At 45.2% G+C, this 19940-nt stretch overlaps 2 protein-coding genes across 3 annotated transcripts in view; one reads left to right on the top strand and one right to left on the bottom strand.

Annotated features, from left to right (window-relative positions):
- Positions 1-9594, bottom strand: part of polq (polymerase (DNA directed), theta) — a 20606-nt gene extending 11012 nt beyond the window's left edge. The window contains exons 1-19 of the mRNA XM_076090043.1: positions 9383-9594; positions 7390-7481; positions 7139-7235; positions 6604-7022; positions 6254-6498; positions 5159-5335; positions 4946-5076; positions 4690-4846; positions 4503-4614; positions 4166-4367; positions 3931-4072; positions 3693-3839; positions 3379-3591; positions 3083-3225; positions 2709-2898; positions 1898-2040; positions 1525-1718; positions 871-995; positions 213-456 (exon numbers count right to left, since the gene is read on the bottom strand). Of these exons, the coding sequence (XP_075946158.1) occupies positions 213-456; positions 871-995; positions 1525-1718; positions 1898-2040; positions 2709-2898; positions 3083-3225; positions 3379-3591; positions 3693-3839; positions 3931-4072; positions 4166-4367; positions 4503-4614; positions 4690-4846; positions 4946-5076; positions 5159-5335; positions 6254-6498; positions 6604-7022; positions 7139-7235; positions 7390-7481; positions 9383-9469 (3260 nt within the window). The 5' untranslated portion in view covers positions 9470-9594. The remainder of the gene's footprint in view (positions 1-212; positions 457-870; positions 996-1524; positions 1719-1897; positions 2041-2708; positions 2899-3082; positions 3226-3378; positions 3592-3692; positions 3840-3930; positions 4073-4165; positions 4368-4502; positions 4615-4689; positions 4847-4945; positions 5077-5158; positions 5336-6253; positions 6499-6603; positions 7023-7138; positions 7236-7389; positions 7482-9382) is intronic.
- Positions 8160-19940, top strand: ptpn9b (protein tyrosine phosphatase non-receptor type 9b). Of its 2 annotated transcripts, none has more exons than XM_076090049.1 (13): positions 8160-8259; positions 10781-10924; positions 11313-11402; positions 11658-11782; positions 12596-12701; positions 12810-12920; positions 13014-13966; positions 14119-14215; positions 15645-15714; positions 15817-15895; positions 15993-16143; positions 16443-16650; positions 17020-19940. In XM_076090049.1, exons 1-13 carry the CDS (start codon positions 8227-8229, stop codon positions 17241-17243), a joined length of 2391 nt encoding a protein of 796 aa, XP_075946164.1. In that variant the 5' UTR covers positions 8160-8226; the 3' UTR covers positions 17244-19940. The 2 variants fall into 2 exon arrangements, with proteins under 2 accessions (XP_075946164.1, XP_075946163.1); XM_076090048.1 differs by having other exon boundaries at positions 11655-11782.

Below are 19940 nucleotides of genomic sequence, written 5' to 3'. Positions count from 1 at the left end.
AAAGACTAAACAAAATCAATTCAGGTGTATGGGTTGTACGTGATCGGGACAGGGTAGTTTTTAGTTATAACTTGTTTACTTCATCGTAGAAAACAGTCTTGCTAATGTGTGGAAACAGAGTGGAAACAGCCTGTGTGCTGCAAAGAGACTCACATCCTCCTTTACCGAACATGCATTAATCATCTTCATGCTGCAGACAAACACACAGCTACCTCTTAAATGGGACAGCGTTCCTCAGGGCTTTCTCCACATCAGCCACAGTAGCCCGGGCAAGTTCAGCGACAGTGCAGAGGCCCTGTGCGTACACCGCTCTGGCTCGTGTCGCGTTCAGCAGGGAGACCCTGACGAGGTCGACCAGCTCCCTCTGGACTCCGAAGCTCAGCCTGGTCTGGTACTGGGAGAGCAGCAGCTCCATGTTGTGCCATCCCAGACGCTTGCAGAACACCGTCACCATACCTGACGGGGTTGCAGCAAGGTCAGAGTGATTCTGTCCATGATCTAGAGGCACTGAATTACCAATGTGGTGCTATTTGATTCTACTTTCCTTTGGGTTCCCTTTTGTGTTTACACTGATAATGAACCCCATAATTAGCATGACATATAGTCACACCCAGACAAACTTGTTCCGTGCTACATTTAAGCACACACCCTCCGAGTCTGAATTACATCCGGACCTCATAAACCCTCTCAAAGTAACTTGATGAAAGAAGCATGAGCACTTTACATGGCTCCATGCTGTACATCCGTCCAGTCTAGAGTGCTAGTCTAGTTACTGCCTTCCCTTTTTAATGTAAAGTCTTAAGTCGTGGAAGTCAGAGTCGGCGTATTCCACATCCTTGGAGACGCTCAGCAGCACTCCTCGGCTCGTACCTGCATAAGTAGAAGCAGACTGCTGGAGGGACTGCAGCTGCCCACGATTGCAGTTGTATTTGGATGCCACCATTCCCAGAGGCACTTCGTTCACCAGATCCTGCAGCACAAGGGTGGTGAAAAACCTGGGAGGAGAGAATGTGGAGAGGACAAGAGTCCTACGTGAAGAAAAACATTCCTAAACATTGTATTTGTTGTTTGACTCTCAGGGGATAAATCCTTGAGTGGTTTGCGTTCTGAGTCACCTTTTTATCCAAATAGCCACAATTTTGGGAATCAAGGAAGAGGACACAATAAAATCATGAAAAAAACATCCATAAACTAGTACATATAGGTTTATATATACACTATAAGTATATATAAAATATAATATTCAGTAGCTAGTTATTACATCCCACCAAAACTGAACATTATCAGCTTCACAAAGGCTTTATGGATCCCTTAATTGTTCTACTACTTGAATTCTGGCATACTAGCACACAGAAGTGTGAAACCGGGACTTTAATTTAGTTGTAAATACGGTAATTATTTACAAGTTAGCAATTACAATTATCATATTTTGGGTTCCTTTACAAGCAGAAACCCACACGAGGGGACTATTTGCCAATGCTATTTATATGAATAAAGTGTAATTGACACAAATATGGGCATTACCGTTTGTGAATAGCCATCTGTCTACGCTGCTTCTCTGTCTTGGCGACGAGTTTGCCGCCGACAGATCTGGCGAGGAAACCTTCCTGGACGCCCACCAGCTCCGCTACTCTCTTCATCGACGACGATAGCTGTTCCCACAGACAGAAGAACTGGTACCAGTCTATGGTGGTCCACTCCGCGTACAAGGGGGTGATCTGGAGGGGAATTTGCGCGTAGAATTTGAAATACCGTGTGTTCGAGGAGGGGACATTTTTGGTTTATTTAGTTACTATTAGGAATGCATTGGGCGAGGGTTCGGAGATGATAGGGAGTGATTAAAGATGACAGAAACTTTGTTGAAGCAAATAATGATGCAAGAGGTGTGTACGTGTACCAGATAGAGAATGTGCAAGTCATTTTCCAGCACAAAGCCCTTCATGGCCCGCTGGAGATCTGCAAATATTCCCAGAGCCTCGGGAGGGGAGAGGGACGAGGACAGGGTGGCAGCTCCGAGTTGAGTCGGACGGTACCGCTCCTCTGGATAGGCAAAGACATCAGGATATAACAATAGTTATTGTAAATGCACAGGAGGTTAAGCTTATAGTCTGGCTTGTATACTTTATAGTGAAATATATAATGCATGAATACGGAAAATGCTTGCATTGCTCTTCAAAACTTGTTCCAATCTGAATTAAAGGAGACATAGTGTGCTCATTGTCAGGTTTGTACTCGTATTTTGGGTTTCTACTAGAACATGTTGAACTGTTAACTTTATTTTTCTCATGCTGAATAAACCTTGAAACACCCTCTGTCTGAAAACGCTCAGTTTTCTCCGTTGTTTCATTTCAACGGAATTGTGTTTGGTCCATGTTTTACTCCCTGTCGGCTGACGTCATTCACAACGCGGACACGTTTAAAATGTTTACGTTCTGAAATTGTGAAGCCGTCTCTGTATTGTATAGTTGTGACATCATTTAAAGGCACAGTGTCTGAATACGGGTGTATTTCTCCATGGATTGAATGTTTCGGTACTTCCACAGTATCGAAAACGCACTCACACCTGTTTTGTAATTAAAAGATGCGAAAACCTTACTTTTTACAATAAGAGACATTTAAGTAAAAACACTTTTGTTGCAGCGGTTCAATCTGTACCTAAAAATCCATTTTCACTGTATGTCATGATATCGAGACCGCACTGACAGTACCTTGTCCGTCCTTCTGGATACTGATGAATTCGCTCTCCATCAGCCATTCAACACAGGCCTCAATAGCTCCTTTGTTATTCTCTTCGTTTGATTCTTTTTTGCCGTCACATTTCATGCTGGCAGCCAGTAGTGAGCACAAAGCATATGACCGCACATCCTGTGGAGTGCTGGCCACACCTCCGACAATGATCTGCATGTTGGGATGATTCAAATTAGAGTCATGAAACAATAATAGAGGGAAACTAATCTGACCTTACATCGAAGGCCTCCCTAAAAAGAGACATCTATTATTAAAGAGGGAATTAGAACATGATCTATTTACGGACTGGAAGTCATTTCGATGAGTGCCAAGTTCATTTGGATATCGGCCATACCTCTAGGATGGCTCGCAGCATGCTGGTGGTGACGCCTTCGCCCTCCCTTCTCACCAGGCAGCTGCTGATTGGCTGAAGAACACCCTTAAGGAGAGTGATACCTTTCTGACGCTCCGCCTCCTTACACACCAGCACACTCTCACCTGAGAAGAGGATGAACAAAATGACTTGAGGCCAATTTTTCAACTTAAATTTGCTTGAGTATTATCACAGAAGATTGTTGATCACGTTTTGGATAAGAATGAACAGACAATACAAAACGTTTTTTTTTTTTTGCCCCCTTCTTCCCTTCATACCTATAGTGTCCACTCCTTTTCTCCCCGCCCGTCCTGCCATCTGTTTGTACGTGAGCGGGTCCAACAGGTGTCCATTGAAGGTAGGGGTTCGCACGATGACCCTGCGAGCCGGGAGATTAACCCCCGAGGAGAGGGTCGAGGTGGCGGCCAGGACTCTGACCATGCCCTGACGAAAAGCTCCCTCCAACACATCGCGCTCATCAAATGTCAAACCTGCAGAAACAAACTTTATCTTATTCGCATGCCCACAAAAAAAAAAAGAAATATTCAGGACGCTGTTTGTTGCGGTTGAGAAGTTGTGCGAGTGTGTTCACCAGCGTGGTGGAAGGCCACACCCCATGGCACAGTTCGCTGGAGGATGGGGTCCAAACCAGCTGGAGTTCGTCTCAACTGGGCTACGACATCCACCAGTCCCTCCCGATCCAGACACACCGGCTTAGGCTCTGCTTCGCCCTGACGATCTGAAAGGATGAGACCAGAATCTACGACAATCCTTACAACGCGCAACAGTTGGGATTTAACCTCATTGTTAAAATGTAGTGTGCACAATACCGGTATGTCTGAGGTTGTAGAACTCTCTGGCGATGCTGTCCGCCAGTTTCTCACACCAGTTCTTCGAGGGGCAGAACAGCAGCACAGAGCGGCCTTCGCTCACGGTCTCATAGCACAAGCTCACTATGTGGTCATCGTCGCCCTTAATGAGTCACCACGTGCACATGATTGTATTACTTGTCTAAAAGGATCAAACGCACACATTGGACGATAACTGACCCACTCTCTTGGTTACCTTAACGTGGAGAGCAGGAGCGAACCGCCGGACCACAGCGAGGCTCTTGTCGTAGATGTTGCAGCCCACCTTGAGATGCTCGTGCAGGGGCACAGGCCTGTAGTCCGTCTGGTAAAGCTCTGCACCCAACCAGCCGGCCAGAAGGGCGAGGTTAGGCAAGGTGGCGCTCATACCTATGATCTGTACGCCCTCAGAGAGAGACCTGCAGAAAGGTGTCGTTGCACGGACAGACTTCTTAACACGTGTAGTAGAAGAAGGACAGGATTTTTATTTTTATTTTTCAAAACGCTAGCTGTTACGCAAAATAAAAGTCGAAAAAATACAAAAGTACACAAACCCAGTGGCGTTCTGCTTCTGCGCAATGTAGCGGATTTTGGTTAAGAGCAGTTCTAGTAGATATCCTCTTCCAGAATCACCAACCATATGCAACTCATCCACCACCACCATACCTATAGAAGTACAAAAATAACTCAAACTCTATGTTTAACAATCAAGAAACCACACAGTTATCCCCGGTGTGTTACCTAGTAGACCCATGTTGTCCTCCTCAATGAGTTTGTTAATGAGAGAATTGGCTTTTTCTATGGTGCACACAGCCACATCCAGCGATGTGAACCCTCCAGCGGCCGAGGTGCTGCCCATATATCCCTCCACACGAATTCCTGCCTCTTGAAACACACTCTGCAGGGTTCACAGATACAGGTCGGTTACATGGAGATACATACACAGACAATCAACACAGCGCCCAGAAGCACATGCATGTACGGTTCTCTTCCTCACCTGAAGGTAATGCATCTTCTCTTTAGCCACAGAGACAAACGGCAGAATGAAGAGGGCTTTTCTTTTAGTCTCCAACACACGTTTCAACATCAGCAGCTCCGACACCAGAGTTTTTCCAGCACTCGTGGGGGCTGAAAAAGAAAGGAATTTAAAAAGCCGAAAACAGCGACCGACTCGGTGAATCACTTCGTAGAGAGGCGTTCGGCTTCTTACCAGAGTACACCAGGTTACCTCCCTGCAGCACCTGTCCGACAGCGAGGCACTGAGCCTGCCATTCGAACATGCGAGTCACGCCGTGTTTCTGGTAGCGCTCCAGGACAGGTTTTGGTAAGCCCCAGTTGCATAGCAGTAGCTTTTCGGCTTGCCCCGCGGGAGCACACAAGGCAATGCCTACAGTAGACATAATTTTACAAAATACCTTACACATGGTGTTCAGTCAAACTGGTGGGAGGAGTCTTAAGTTCTGCGACATATATTTTGAGCACAGCAAAGTGGATTTGACATGGGAAAGAGAAATGGTATTTCAGGGAGTACATCAGAGATACAATCCAACATCAGATATAAATGTAATCCAGTAAATGAAACATAACTAGACCAGAGATACGTTCATACAAGGTTAAAGGCTGCTTAACTGGCCCGGGGCCCCAAAAGCTCAAAGCTTCTTTCAAATCTTGCACCGCACTAAAATGTTTATTTTTCCTCCTTGTATCAAGTTTAATTTGAAGGTATCAGTTTATCATGTTGCAAATTCGTAAATTAAATTTTTTAATGAATTACTAAATAGAATTAAAAGCCCAAGTGGTGTTCCTCGTCTCTGGAATTATCTGTCCTCAGTCCAAAAGTCAATATTTAGGGGGAAAAAAGATAGATGTAATTATTTTAAAAATTCCCAATATGTTCTTATCTAACAATCTATTCTGCTTCAATCCATATTTGTTGGCGTTTAGCCATTCAAAAACAACATGAAGTAAAATTAAAAAAATTTAAAAAAGTTTACTCTAAATTACCTGGGCCATCTAGCAGCACCATAAATTACATTAATACAACCACAATAACTCAAAATAAAGTCTAAGGTATGACAAGATACATTCAAAGTTTCATTCAATAGAAGCTTTGAATGTAAAAAGGGGGACAGCCCTAAAGCACAGCATGTGGCAGGAAAGGGGGTCTTAACGGGGGCCCAGCAGCTCATTTTCTAGCAGGTTTATTAAGCCATGACAAGGTGTCAAAGGGGTCAGCGACACACAAAAACAACAACGATTGCAGAAAATTTGAACCTTTAAGAAGGTCTTCACAAATGGACGTCACCTTGCTGAGGCAGAGTGTCGCTGAGAGTACTCAGGTCTAAACCACTGGGGACTGCGAGCACAGAGGCGGACTGATTCTGGAATGACGGCTGGAGTTTGGCCCTCTTCATGGCGGCTGCGAGGCGGGTGGGGCTGAACAAGACGTAGTCCCTGGATACATCCAGAGGTGGATCAGCGTTCACGTTTGACCCACTTTTGTCCTCGCTACGTGGAGAGCCTTTTCTTCCGGGTGGAAGCGTCTGCCTGCTGAGACGCACAAAGTAAGAAAAACATTTGTTAACAGAGAAGTACAGCAGCGGACAGTCAAACACAGGAGAAAAACTGGGCAATAACGTGCAAATTAAGACTCACTTGCTGGAGCTGCCTACTTGCCGACCATTTCTGATGTCCTGACAGGATAGTGCATTGATGCAGGAGGAAGCCGGTGGTGGCTGCATGTTCTCCGGGCCCCTCTGAGCATGCTCCGCTTCCTCAGAGTCCTCACCGAAGAGAAGCCTCTGTGCAAGGTCTTTGCAGTCGGCTCGCCACCCTGGCCGCTCACGATCGCCCCCACGGCCCTGGACTCCCTCCTGGGCGCTGGGGTCTCCGTCAGCCCGCGGGGGGCCAAAGACAGCTGATGAAGCCGGCTCTTCCCGTGCACCCCCGTGTACCGTTGTTGGACGCACATTGTCGGCTGCAGGCTTCACTGGGTCTACAGCATCCAACACCTGCAGCATTTCTTCATCGAGAGCCAATGTGGATTCTCCCAGCGGAAGCACTGCTCCTCCATCCTGAATTTGGAGATTAATACATGCCATTGGTGATCCAGGTGGATGTGGAAGAGAATCAGAGATGACAATAGGAGTAGGAGAAAAACTCTCTCTCTCTCTCAAGCTGTCCCACTCACCACGAGGCTGTCCCTGCTCATATTTGCTTGGCCTGATATGAAATGGGTTTTCTGCAACAGTCTGCCTCCGTCTGGTGGCTCATCAGGAGCTTGGAAACTGTGCTCAGAAAAAAAAAAGTTCTGTCTGAAGGTTCATCTATAGAAATGCTACAAATATTGGCGGGTGTCTCTAGGCAACAGGAGGAATGTGGTCATGATTCTTGTAAATCTGTCAACATTAGTATTTAGGTGAAACCGTGGGATAAACTTACCATTTTTTCTTCTTGATCTGGTGCTGCCCCATGTAGCTTTTCTTTTTCAAGGGAGGACCAGAGGTGCTCATGCTGAAGAAGATGTACTGTTTCTGTCATATGGGTGAGTAGGTGGATGTTCATTGACATGACATCAGTTTGACTCGTGACACGAGTTTACAAACTAAATGTAACAGTGTGTGTTACAGGTAAGGAAGCGGTTGAGCCAAAACAAGCGTCGCAGTAGGATTCATTATTTTGGTTGCGAAGTATAAACAACGCAGTCTTCCTGTATGGCGGATGGGCTGAGCGCCGAACAAACGTGAAATCAAAAAGTCCGCCGAAGTGCCGCCCCGGTGCTCCACAAAAAACAGTCCGACGAAACAAATGCTCGCATGCAAACGTTCCCATGAAGGACCGGCGCACGACTGTAGCGACTACTAGCAACAGGAATAATAATGTTGATCATTCTTCAAGTGATATTGAATAGACAGTCTTTTAAATATACGTTTGGATGAAAACGTGTTTATGGTTAAATGAAATACACGTTTAAGAATAAAGCGAATAGGTAGTAAAGTAGATGAAACATATATTTTTTGAAAGTATTTAAATACAATAAAGATTTTGAACTGTATGTGGTCAGTCAATTATTCTGATTCAGTTTATCAATCAAATGGGTATATGTATGGACAAATAGCCTACAGTTTATGAATTGTCAGTAGCAGCATTGATAAACGCAGATTTTCTATTCTCGGTGGTAAAATCTGCCTTCATATGAATGCTTATGGGCAGTCTCGGGGTGTCACGTGACTGAGCGGCTGGTGGGCGCGCCCGCTGCGACGTTGCGGAGGCTTCAAGATGGCGGAAGCCCTGACAACTCAGGAGCAGCTGGTAAGGGTCTCTTTACGGATTTTTTTCCTCATCTCCCCGTCATGTTTAGTGTGTACACGTGTTACCTTCAGTTCTTCTCTCACCGGGATTTTTTCCGTATGTTTTGTCACGGTGAACGTCCCTCGGAACGACATGGTCTAGTAAACAGCCCTGGCCCGTTCGCACCCTCCCGAGCCGACTGACTCTGGTGTGACTGACAGCAGTTAGCATGTGTGTTAGCATGATGGCGTTTGCTAGCAGTAGTAAGGATCACTTAACCGGCTGTGTGCCACAAACACTCGCTTCCCTGATAACCCAGCTTTACGTAGACCACATAGATATGTTCATGTCACTAATGTCAAGTAGCGACACTAAGGTCCCTATGTGTGCCCCATGCATGTGGCTGCTCGTGTCTTAAACGGTATCGTTAGCCATCCAGCTGCCACATGTAACCTAGCTGCTAGCTAATGCTAATAGCTATTGTTGACTTGCAGGGAATTTCCTCGACAGCTGTCTTTCTACGCGTTTAAAGTCATATTGGTCAAAGTGTGAAGATTAAAAACGACCAAACACGGATTACCTTCAGTGTTTATTGTCATTATGTACCATGACACGGTTAAGACGGACAACGGGAGTGTTTGCTGTGAGCCAACTAGCTGGTTAGCTCGTAGTGCTCTGCCTAACGTTATCAGATTTACTGTCGAGAATTCACAGAAGTGATCCTCCGGTTCCTGACATTGTTGTTGCCATCACTTTCTAGTAAAGGGGGCCGGTGTTACGTCCCTACTGGTTTCTGGACCTACTGGTTTCCCTTCCGTGCGTGTGTTGTGTTCGCTTAACAGCTGCAGCGGTTTTCTGCCTCTGTCGCTTGATTCGTCACACATTCACAAACGTATTGCTAGAGATCTAAAAGACACATCTCATATCAATTGCAGGGATTACGATTGTATAAGTTAGCACTGCATCACAGCCACGTATGAAGAAATACATAGAAGAAAATACATTTATGCAAAGATCGCAACAACCTGGATTCGAACTCTGGCGAGCAAAATAATAACAAACCCAAAGACGGTCGCGCTACGCGGTCCGCCACTTACTCTAACAGATGCATCAGTCATTCACGTATTTATCCATTAGGTCATACCTCGTTACTGCCCAGGGAACGTTTTGGTTTTGGGTGAACTGAAACAACTGGTTTCCTTGGGCATCTCTCCGAACACTTACAAAACATATTTATCAATGCGAAAAAGCATTGATAACCAGTAGGGACGTAACACCGGCCTGGCTTTCATAGCAAACATCAAATGTCACGCAGTAATTGCGATGACAGCTTCGTTGCATAGCTACTTATTTTATCTCTATGAAGCATTCGCAAGGTTAACTGATCTGTATGCTTATTTACAGGACACGCTTGTAGCTTTACTGCTCACCAGATATGCCCGTGTGTCTCTCGGTAGCTGACATCACTTTCCCAGATTTGCTGTTGCAAACCGTTTGAAGGTTTAGCTCTCTACTGAAATCAACGACTTGTTGCCTTTGCCTTGGATTAACCCGACAAAGGCTAGCAACCATCCCAGTGTTCAGACACTGGTGGTAGCAAACGTTAGGGTTGTGATTTAAAGGTTACCTTCCCAGGGTGCTATAGTGCCCCAAATCCTGAGAAGTTTATTCCAGCTTTACAAACATGTTTTGGCAACATGAATTCAGAGGAAAACATGTGGTGCAGTAACAAAACTTCTAAGTACCTTTTAAATCACACATTGCTTTTAAGTCCAGGTGTTGTGACTGGATACATGACCACATATACAGTTTTCTTTTGTGTAGACTCATTTTTGTGCCGATGACATTATTCCACACATGTATGTAAGTTTTTCCTCAAAGTGTTACAATGCGGAAGTGTGCCACACTACCTTCAATAAAGACCTTCCTTCTGACATCATAAACAAAATAACATATTACCAAATCTATCTATTATGAAATGGAACATTCAGGTAAAAAGTAGAGCAGGGATGCTATTTATTTCCACAGTGAATGGCATAGTCTTAACGAGTGTCTCTATGTTTACCCGTCATCTAAGAACAAAAATTGATCCTGAGACAAGCTGCATCAGGGTTTGGGCACATCTTCACATCTCTCAAATAATTCATAGGGAAACCCATGCATTTGGATTCGTTTTTCACTTGGCATCTTCTTCTGTGTCCCGCAGCAGAGTAGATTTAAAGTTTTGTACGTAGCTGATGAGTTAATCCGATGCACCCATTCATAGACTCTCCCTGTGCTGGTTTCATATTTGGAGGACAGACTCTCACCGTGGTGACAACAAGCCGACTGTTGTCTCCTGGCGTTTTGAGTGTCCTCTGCATCGTCCAGGGCCACAGCCTGCCGCTTCCATCTGCATCACACATTTGTTGTAACTTTGGCAGGCAGAGAACTCAGACTCGTGCGTTTTCTTTGTCTTCCAGTTGTCAGACCTATCTTATCTCTGTTCTTTGTCACACCTCATCTTTGTCATTCCGTCTCCTCCGTTCTCTCGTTTGTCCAGGCTGTGGAGGAGTTCCTGGGTGAGGTGCGAAGCAGGGAGCAGCCTCACAGCGCTGGGCTTGTGTCCCAACCCACAGCTGTAAAGTTTCTTATGGCCCGCAAGTTTGACGTCTACAGAGCCACCAACCTCTTCGAAGCATACAAGGTACTGTGCTTTGATCCGTGACAAAACAGAGATGAATATTTCTATTATCAACAGAACCCTTCATGTCTTCGTTGGGGCTAAAAGATCTAGAGAAGATATTCAATTTCTAGTTTTACGGCCTGACCTTTTTTTCTTAATATTGCAATTTGGGATTTGAATTGCGAAAAATGTCTTCAGGCTTATTTCTAGGTGTAGTATAAACTGGAACTCCTCAATAAAAGTGCTCTTATTGAAAACTGGAAAGCAGCATGCTTGTGCAGCATGATGCACGTCATTGTTAAAAAGTCAAATCATTTTTAGATGCTGTTTTTGTGCATACTGTTTTAAATTGCACGCTAATGACTGTCCGCTTCCCTCCCCTGTCTCTCTCATCATATAACAAAATCAGAACACAAGAATCAAAGAGGGCATCATCAATATCAACCCTGACGAGGAGCCCCTACGCTCCGAGCTGCTGAGTGGCAAATTTACAGTCCTGGTGAGTGCGGATGCAATTGTGAGCCACCCTGCAGGATACACAGAAAATGATGCACACGCTGGTCATTTTGTACGTCGGTCTGCACGTGTATCCCTGCCTCGGTCTTTTTATGAACGTAGATGGAGTAAAAGATGGCCAGAAAATGTGCACGTTCATAATCAGAATTTATAGCCGTCCTTTCTCACAAATCCAAAGAACGGATGCACAATTGATTAGAGTTTGCATGTATGGTGATTTGTTGCATGTCCCCAGCAGCCTGGCCGTGATGCAAAGGGCGCCGCTCTAGCGCTCTTCACGGCTCATCTCCATCGGCCAGACGTCACCACCCACAAAGCTGTGCTGCAGGCCATCATCTATCAGCTGGACAAAGCCATAGAGAGGTAATGCCCTATCGTCATACATACAACTAAACATTACCGGATCTCTAATGCCGTGTTCACACCAAAAGCAAAGCGAATTTTCCGCCTCGCGCTACTCACATGGCTCATTTTGTGTTTATTTGCATCAGAGGGGCCTTACCGCCACGTAGAGACAAACAACTTTTCGTCAACCATGGCAGACATAGCCACTATTGCTGCCTTGTACATGTTGTGGAAGTTCCAGATACGTCAGAAAACCAAACATTGTCCTGTCTGGATTTCATCTGGAGTATTCACTGTATCTTGCAAGCAACACGTCAGCTGGTTTACTACAGTGGTGTCAACCCAAAATAAACAGATTTTACCGTGATTTCATTGCGGTTAACAGATAAAAAGGATGCTGATTTGTAAAAAGTCTGAATTCGCGCTTTTCTCGGGTCTGGATGCAAGACTACAGGCAAACAACTTTAAAAATGCTTGTCTTCTGGTTGGAGTTTGGAGTAATCGATGCCAGGCTATGCTTACATTCATCAACACTATTGTTTATACCATAAACAGTCTATGGTTTGTACACATACATTTATACACAAATATGAGGTACTATCGTAGAGCTCTGGGTTCCCACAAACGGCTACAATATTTTTCAGTGACTGCAGGAGGAGAATCTCAACGCTGATAGGCTTTCGCAACACAGCGTCATGCAAATTTAGCGCTCGACTGGCGTTTGCTGTGAACACACCACACGTTTTCTCTCAAGTATATGTTAGAAAATGATATGTATTACTTATGGCATGCTCCTTTTGGCCCCTCTTCTTCTTGTTCATTGCTCAACAGTGCACAAACTCAAAGAGACGGACTCATATTTATCTACGACATGACCAACTCCAGCTATGGCAACTTTGACTACGAGCTCTGCGTCAAGATCCTCAATTTGCTCAAGGTAAATACAAGAAACTTGCTTCTGTTGCTCTCAGATCTCAAGTTGTCTGTGTCAAAAAGGTCTTTCTGAAATAAAGAACCTTTTTCATCATTTGGATGTATTTCCTAGGGGGCATTTCCAGCTCGTCTAAAATGTGTCTTCATTGTGTCATCGCCTCTATGGTTCCGAGCCCCATTCGCGGTCCTCCGCCTGTTTGTGCGCGAGAAGCTGAGAGAGAGGGTATGTGTGTTTGTTTTCCGTATGAATTTCGTCATGTCGTAATGATGTTTGGTCGTCATTTGAAAAGTGCTTTCTCTCTTCCCCATCCGCCAGGTGTGCACAGTGAAAGCTCACGAGCTGGCCAGTCACATCCCAGTCTCCTCCCTCCCCGAGCACCTGGACGGGACATCCCAGTACAGCCATGTGGCTTGGATCCAGTCGTGCGTCAACGCGCACACAAACACTGTTCCGGGCGACACGCAAGAGCACGACACGCACGACTGCGTGGGAAGCCTGCTGCGCTCCTACAGCTTAGAGTGCAGCAACGCGAGCGCAGGCGCCACACCGCCCCACGGCCACATCGGCACGCAGCTGGGTTCCGTGTTAGCCGGGGCTAACTCAAACTGCTTTGATGACAGCAATGCCAACTTGCACAACCACTGCGGTGTGTCTGAGGGCAGGACTCAAGACCTAGGTCAGTACCAACCGAGCCCACAGTCTGCTGCCAACAAGCCGCAGGGGAACCACCAACACTGGAACGGCTCAGTGGTGAGCGGGGCCAGCGTGGCTGTCGGCAGCTCGAGTCCCAACGCCAACATGAATGGCCGAGGTCGCCAAGCCCCTCCCCAGTCTGACACGCCCCCCGAGACGCCTCTCTCCCAGGTAGGAGACGACGACACCATGGACGGGAAGGTAACAGACTCCGCCCGCGGGTCTCTGAGTGACGACGCCAGGGAGGAGGAGGAAGAGGAGGAGGAGAGCGAAGAGGAAGAGGAAGAGGAGGAGGAAGAAGAAGAAGAAGAAGAAGAAGGGGTGCCTCCGTTGCCCCAGAAGTCGTTGCCTCGCCCGCCGCACCAGCCGTCGTCCCAGTCCCCGCCCCTGTCTTCGTCGTGGGGCCCCGATGACGAGGACAGCTGCGTGGAGGCATCTATTCACGTGCCAGAGCAGGGGGGCATGACTGTGCACGATCTAGTGGAGTACGTGAAGAGAAAGAAGAAGAAGGGGATTTATCAGGAGTACGAGGAGATCCGGAAGGAGCCACCAGCCGGCACCTTTGACTACTCCAAGTAAGAGATAAAAACATTCATTTTTTTCTTCTGTGTGCTTTATTTTCAGTCTCTCTGTACCAAAGCGAAGGAAATGTACGTGACAGATAACACATCAGCCCACTGTTTAACATCTCTCACGTCACCATTGTATTCAATTCTGCCTTTTACAGGAAACTGTCCAATCAGATAAAGAACCGGTACAGCGATGTCCTCTGCCTGGACCAGTCACGGGTGCGACTCTGCCAGCTCTGTGATGACGAGGACGAGGTATTTACCAATTCATCCAACTTTACTGCGACCTCTCTGATTTCAGTGATCTCCAGATTCTTTGTGTTCACAAAGTTTCTCTAAAAGCTATTACTTTGTTGATGACGGATGATTTTAGGGATGTTTGCATTGTGACTTTGCTGCCAACGTCAGGCCTCTGTTCCACCTTCTCATAAGAAGTATGTTTTAGTAACAAATCAGAGACTGTAATGTTTTTATATTGGATGTAATTAGTGGTGGGCACTGAGCGTATGAGCAAAAGATCAGCGGTAAATATAAATGTTGGAGCGTTTGTGATTTCTTCGTCCTAATCTGCTGTATCTGTGTGCGGGATTGGAAGGTGGAATGCTTGACTGTATCGTATTATGTGGTTAACAGGAAAGGCCTGTTTTTTTTTTTTTGGCAACCTGTGTCTTATTTTTGTAAAATGAGTACAATGTTATTGTAATAATGGCCAAAAACGAATGGAATCAAACCAGGTTGTAAAAAGTCCCTCAGACAAAATAAGAGAAGTGGTCTGGCTTTAGAGCACTTGTTGTTGTTGTTGTTGTTGTTGTTGTTGTTGTTGGCAACTAAATTAATCTCAATAGCTAAAGAATGTTAAGATTGACTGAATCAGCTCTAGATTCATTTCATGTTATTTTTACCTATTGACTTTTTTATGTGACTCCAGCTTACTGCAACTAAGTGACTGGTCTAAAATAGGCCAATAGGAATGAGCCGTGTAACGGACTGTAGCTGATCAGTGATCCGTACGGCTCCCATCGCTGATCTCTCAGAATGCTACATTGTGACCGTTCAACAAATCTGTGTTGAAGGAGCAGGAGCGCTAGTAACATTAGCAGCACCGGAGCTAACTGCTAACTTACGGAGGTTCTGTTGAGTTACATCATGATGCGTTTATTCTCTATTCAGTAAAAGTGAGTATTGGGCAAAGGTAAATTATAACGTTATCATGATGTGTTCAAATGCAATCTTGTAAAATGTAGTTTTTGGTGAGAAACTTGAATAAACAAAGTTGTTTTCACAGCAATATAAAATAGATATTAGAGAGAGAATTATGAGACGTTAAACTTCCTAACACTAGCTGCTTATAATACATCAAAACTACTAATGTATCAATAAAAACAATCTGTTGTGGTAGTTGAAATCATTTTTTGGGACAGTGGTGAAAAACAATTGTCAATGGCCTCGTTAAACCAGCTGCTTTAACATAACAAAACGACAACAAAAACTGTATCCGCCGGAAGAAAAACGTAATAAGAGCATCTGTAAAAGTTATATATACGCTCCCTTTTTTTCATTGATGATCCGTGACCGCGATCCGTTGCACCCCTGATAGTAATGTTCAATGTCGTCCTACGGGAGCCAGTCGATCCGAGCACCAACCTGAGTCTCACCCATTTTTTTTCTGCTGTGTGTTTTGCAGACATCAGATTACATCAACGCAAGTTTCATGGACGGGTACAAGAGGAGCAACGCCTACATTGCAACTCAGGGTGAGCAACTGTTGACAAAAAAACCTACGGTCCCATTGTTTATTGTCGTCCATGCAATAATCACTTTTTTCTGCTCTAAGCCCACTCTCTTGTGTCCTTCAGGTCCTTTGCCAAAAACGTTTGGTGACTTCTGGCGCATGGTGTGGGAACAGATGGTACTCATCATTGTCATGACCACCAGGTGAGACTCTTTTTACGTCCGAGTCACTTCAGTGTCAGAAGTGGTAGCCCAAGTGACAACAGTTCCTCAAAACGCCGTGTGGTTCTGTGCGTCTCAGGGTGGTGGAGCGCGGCCGAGTCAAGTGTGGTCAGTACTGGCCTCTGGAGGAGGGCCGGACCGAGCAGCACGGATACTTCCTGGTCAGGAACACGCACATCCAGGCCTTCCAGGACTTCAAGCTCTCCCATCTTGAACTTTACAACACACAGGTAAGTCACACCAACTGCATTAGGACTTTAAAAAAAATCTGTGTGTTCATTTGAGATAGTGAAATAAAAAGTATCTTTATTGGCTTCAGAGGTTTTAAACATTTGAATAAAAGAGAACTCCAGGTTGTTGGGTGGCTTTGTCAGGTGGATCTATTCAGTTTTTACCCACCAATTCCTTCCATGTCATTTAAGAATATTACTTGGCGTGGATATTGTCCCTCGTGCTCGTACATGCCGCTACAAAAGAGTCTGATATCTTGCTGTTCTTTCTTCCGTGAACCTCTGTGACTTCTCCTCAGTCTGGAGAGAGACGGGAGGTGTGCCACTACCTCTACGTCAGCTGGCCAGACTTCGGCGTGCCCAAATGTGCTTCTGCCATGTTGGACTTCCGTGAGCACGTGCTTCAGAGGAGGGAGGCTGCAGTCCAGAGCTTGGGATCCAGTTGGACGGGGCCTCCAGGGGGCCCCCCCGTGGTTGTGCACTGCAGTGCCGGCATTGGCCGCACAGGTAAACAAAAATGTACCACTGTGGGGTCGAGATATACCGTTGTGTTTATGCAAAGACCTTGTTACTGTGAGGTATGTGACTGTGTTGGCATACAGTGTTGCTGTATAACAAGAAACACATTTTTTTTAATTTGGTGGTCAGAAGTCACTGTGACCTCAGAGAACAAGTTTATGGCCATAACTCAAGATTCATATTCTTATGGTGACAATACCACACAAATGTCTAAAAGGATGAAGTGAAGACATTTTAGCTGTAACATGACTGGTTGGCAGAGGCGGTAATTGTAGTGTATCACCTGCTTTAGTACGAGTTACTTCTTCTTGTGTAACCTGTCCGTCTTCTTTCTGTCCACCTATGCTCCCCGACCAGGCACGTTCTGCACCCTGGACATCTGCCTGTCCCGGCTGGAGGACATCGCCACGGTCGATGTCCGTCAGACGGTGCGGCGCATGCGCACGCAGCGGGCGTTCAGCATCCAGACCTGGGACCAGTACTACTTCTGCTACACGGCGGTCATCGAGTACGCCCAGCGCCACGGCAAACTGAGCCCAGTGCAGTGGTCCGACTCCGACCTAGAGACTGACAGCGAGTGAGGGACACGCGGAGGGAGAGAGAAGCGGAACGGGGTGGCCGACCTGAGCCGAAATCATAGGAAGGAAAAGAGTGAGGAAGGACGTTTCAGATGACTCTTCTGCCATAGGAGAGACAAAAGGATGGAGATGTTTGTTTTGGATCTTGAAGTGATGATACAGACTCCCACGGTTGCTCCTCCTTCACGTGAACAGATCGACGGAGGAGGTGAAGAGCCGGAGGGGGAAATAAACCAGACCTACAGGGAGTGGAGACTGCGTGTTGCGTCAATGTTTGCGCAAGCTGTCCTGCCAATTTCCAAGCCCCTTTTATTTAGCAAACTACAGGGGGGGACTTGGCCTGCCCTGAACCTATCTTGTTGACAAGAGTTGTACGAGTTGTAGCATTTTTATATTGACTTGCACATGAGGAATGACAAACTTGAACTTTACCCCTTGAAGCCCTCCAAACTCTTTTACTTTTAATTTCTTGTTGCTTTTCGACCCTCAACATGTCTGTGATCGCAGGTCATGTGATTGGTGTGAAAAGGTTAAAACTTGAAAACTTTTTAGATTTTTCTTTTTTTTTTCTTTTTTAGAGGAAATGGTTGTTTGTGAGCAAATGGTCATAAGTGACAGTAGATCAGCATGAGCCATTTAGTCCATTTCCGGTTTTTTTCTTTCCCTCGTCCTTTTTTTTTTTTTTTTTCTTCTATGGTGCATTTTCTACGTGTGTTTCATATCTGTGCATATGTAGACTAACTTTTCAAAGCCAAAGTCCTCACCCTGAATGCTTGGATGTATTCCTTACTGAGATATTATAGACTAAAGCTAATGTATATTCTTGTAACATACATTATTGTGCATAATAACAACCTCTGAGAGAAGAGCAAGAAGAAGAAGAAGAAGAAGCCTTGTTTAATATAATTGACTTAAGCGTGAGAAGAAATATCTATGTAGCGAGCCAGGCTAAGACAAAATACAAAAAGGAGTTCTGGTATTAAAACTGATATCGGATTGCAAATCGGTGTGATTTGTCAGGTCCAACATCATCTTTACTGTTGGAGCGTTCTGATTGGACGATCCCAAGTAATTTGGCCTTAACTTGTTTCACTGCCTCGTCGTTCTCAGACCTAAACCATACCTGAAACTGTAAACTGTTATTTTCCCCTTCTTTTTCGAATCGTACCCCCTTGATACTACAACATTACATTACAGTCATTTAGCAGACGCTTTTATCCAATGCGACGTACAATAAGTGTATTCAACATAGGTATTCAAGAGAACTACTCATCATAAGTGCATCTCCTCTTACAGCCGTTGTTTGATTCTCGAGGCATATTCTGCCTCAAATAATTGTGCCTTCAAGTTCTCCTCAGCTTAACGTCTCGCTGGTATAGTAATAACACCCAAACGAGTGCACTTGAGTAGCACACGTTGACTGTGTGTCACGCAGGACACCCACATTTTGCCTATAGTCCTGCACGTAGCGCACTACTTCCTGGAAGTAGTGCGTTATCTGGGACCGAGCTCTGGTTCCACACTTGGCTATTCTTTTATCATTTGACCTCAGGGGGTAATTCTAGTGTTTGTTTGTTTGCCTAATGTCAAAGATCCGTTTCTGGGTTTGCCTCTGGTAAATTATCATTTAAGTAAAAAAAACTATATCGACTTTATTTTCTATTTTTTACTGTATTGTATCCTACTATATTTATGTCTTTATAAAGCTTCTACAATATCGAAATCGGTGAATGTTGGTACGACGCGACGGAGAAAAACAAAGTCATAGCATTTGATAAGCTGAACAAATCAGATGGGGGGGGGGGGGGTGAAATATATATATTTTTTGTTTTTCACAATGAAATTTTAGTGGAAAGTGTCACTTGCCATTGTATTTTCAGAACTGACTTGTATAAATGATGATTGTTCAATTCTAGGACAATAAGGGGCGGGAGGGATGGTGGGGGGGGTTAGGGGCGGGAATCTAACGAGTATGTTTTTAAAACAGTTTATTGTTAGACATTAACATTTATTTTAACTTCTGGTACTCAATGCCAAGGACAAAGCAAAACGGAGCTATCGAGAGTAAAAAAACAAAAAAGAAATAGCAAAAAATACAAGTGGCTGCCATTTCTGTTCACAAAACCCCAGCTCGGTGTGTATTAGTAAAAAAAAAAAATTATAAATATATATATATATCTAGAATGGGTTAAGGTTATTGAGCATGGAAAACGAGCCTTGAATGTTTTTTTTGGGGGGGGGGGGGGGGGGGTAGCGGTGTCTGAGCAATTTAGTCGAGACACACGTGGATATTGTTGGTGAATGTGGACCCTCCATCCCTCCATCCCTCGATGCCAAAGGCCCAGGCTCACCCTGAACACTTGTTCTCCCGTCACACACCCGCAGCAGCCTAACCAGCACGGACCTACCTGCAGCCTTGCATCTCCGGACACAAGAGAGACCTCGGGGACGTTACTACAGATTATGTATAGACACGAAAGGGGAGAGTCTCGGTCCGCCCCCCCCCCCCCCCCCATGCTACTTTTCACTTGTACGAGAAACGGAGAACGCAAATGTGCATTTTGTTCACAGGTCTTCATTTAATGTTCCTTTCTGTGTTGTGTTTTTTATTTTATTTTTTATAAAGTTCTCGTGATTGAATTCTGGCCTTTTACATGCTGTCGGCCCGGCTGTCCCATTAAAGCAACAGTATTACTATCA

The sequence above is a fragment of the Anarhichas minor genome, unplaced genomic scaffold (assembly GCF_050575085.1).
Source record: "Anarhichas minor isolate MPS153535 unplaced genomic scaffold, ASM5057508v1 ptg000012l, whole genome shotgun sequence".
NCBI lineage: Eukaryota > Metazoa > Chordata > Actinopteri > Perciformes > Anarhichadidae > Anarhichas > Anarhichas minor.
This window is presented reverse-complemented; position numbering and strand designations above follow the sequence as displayed.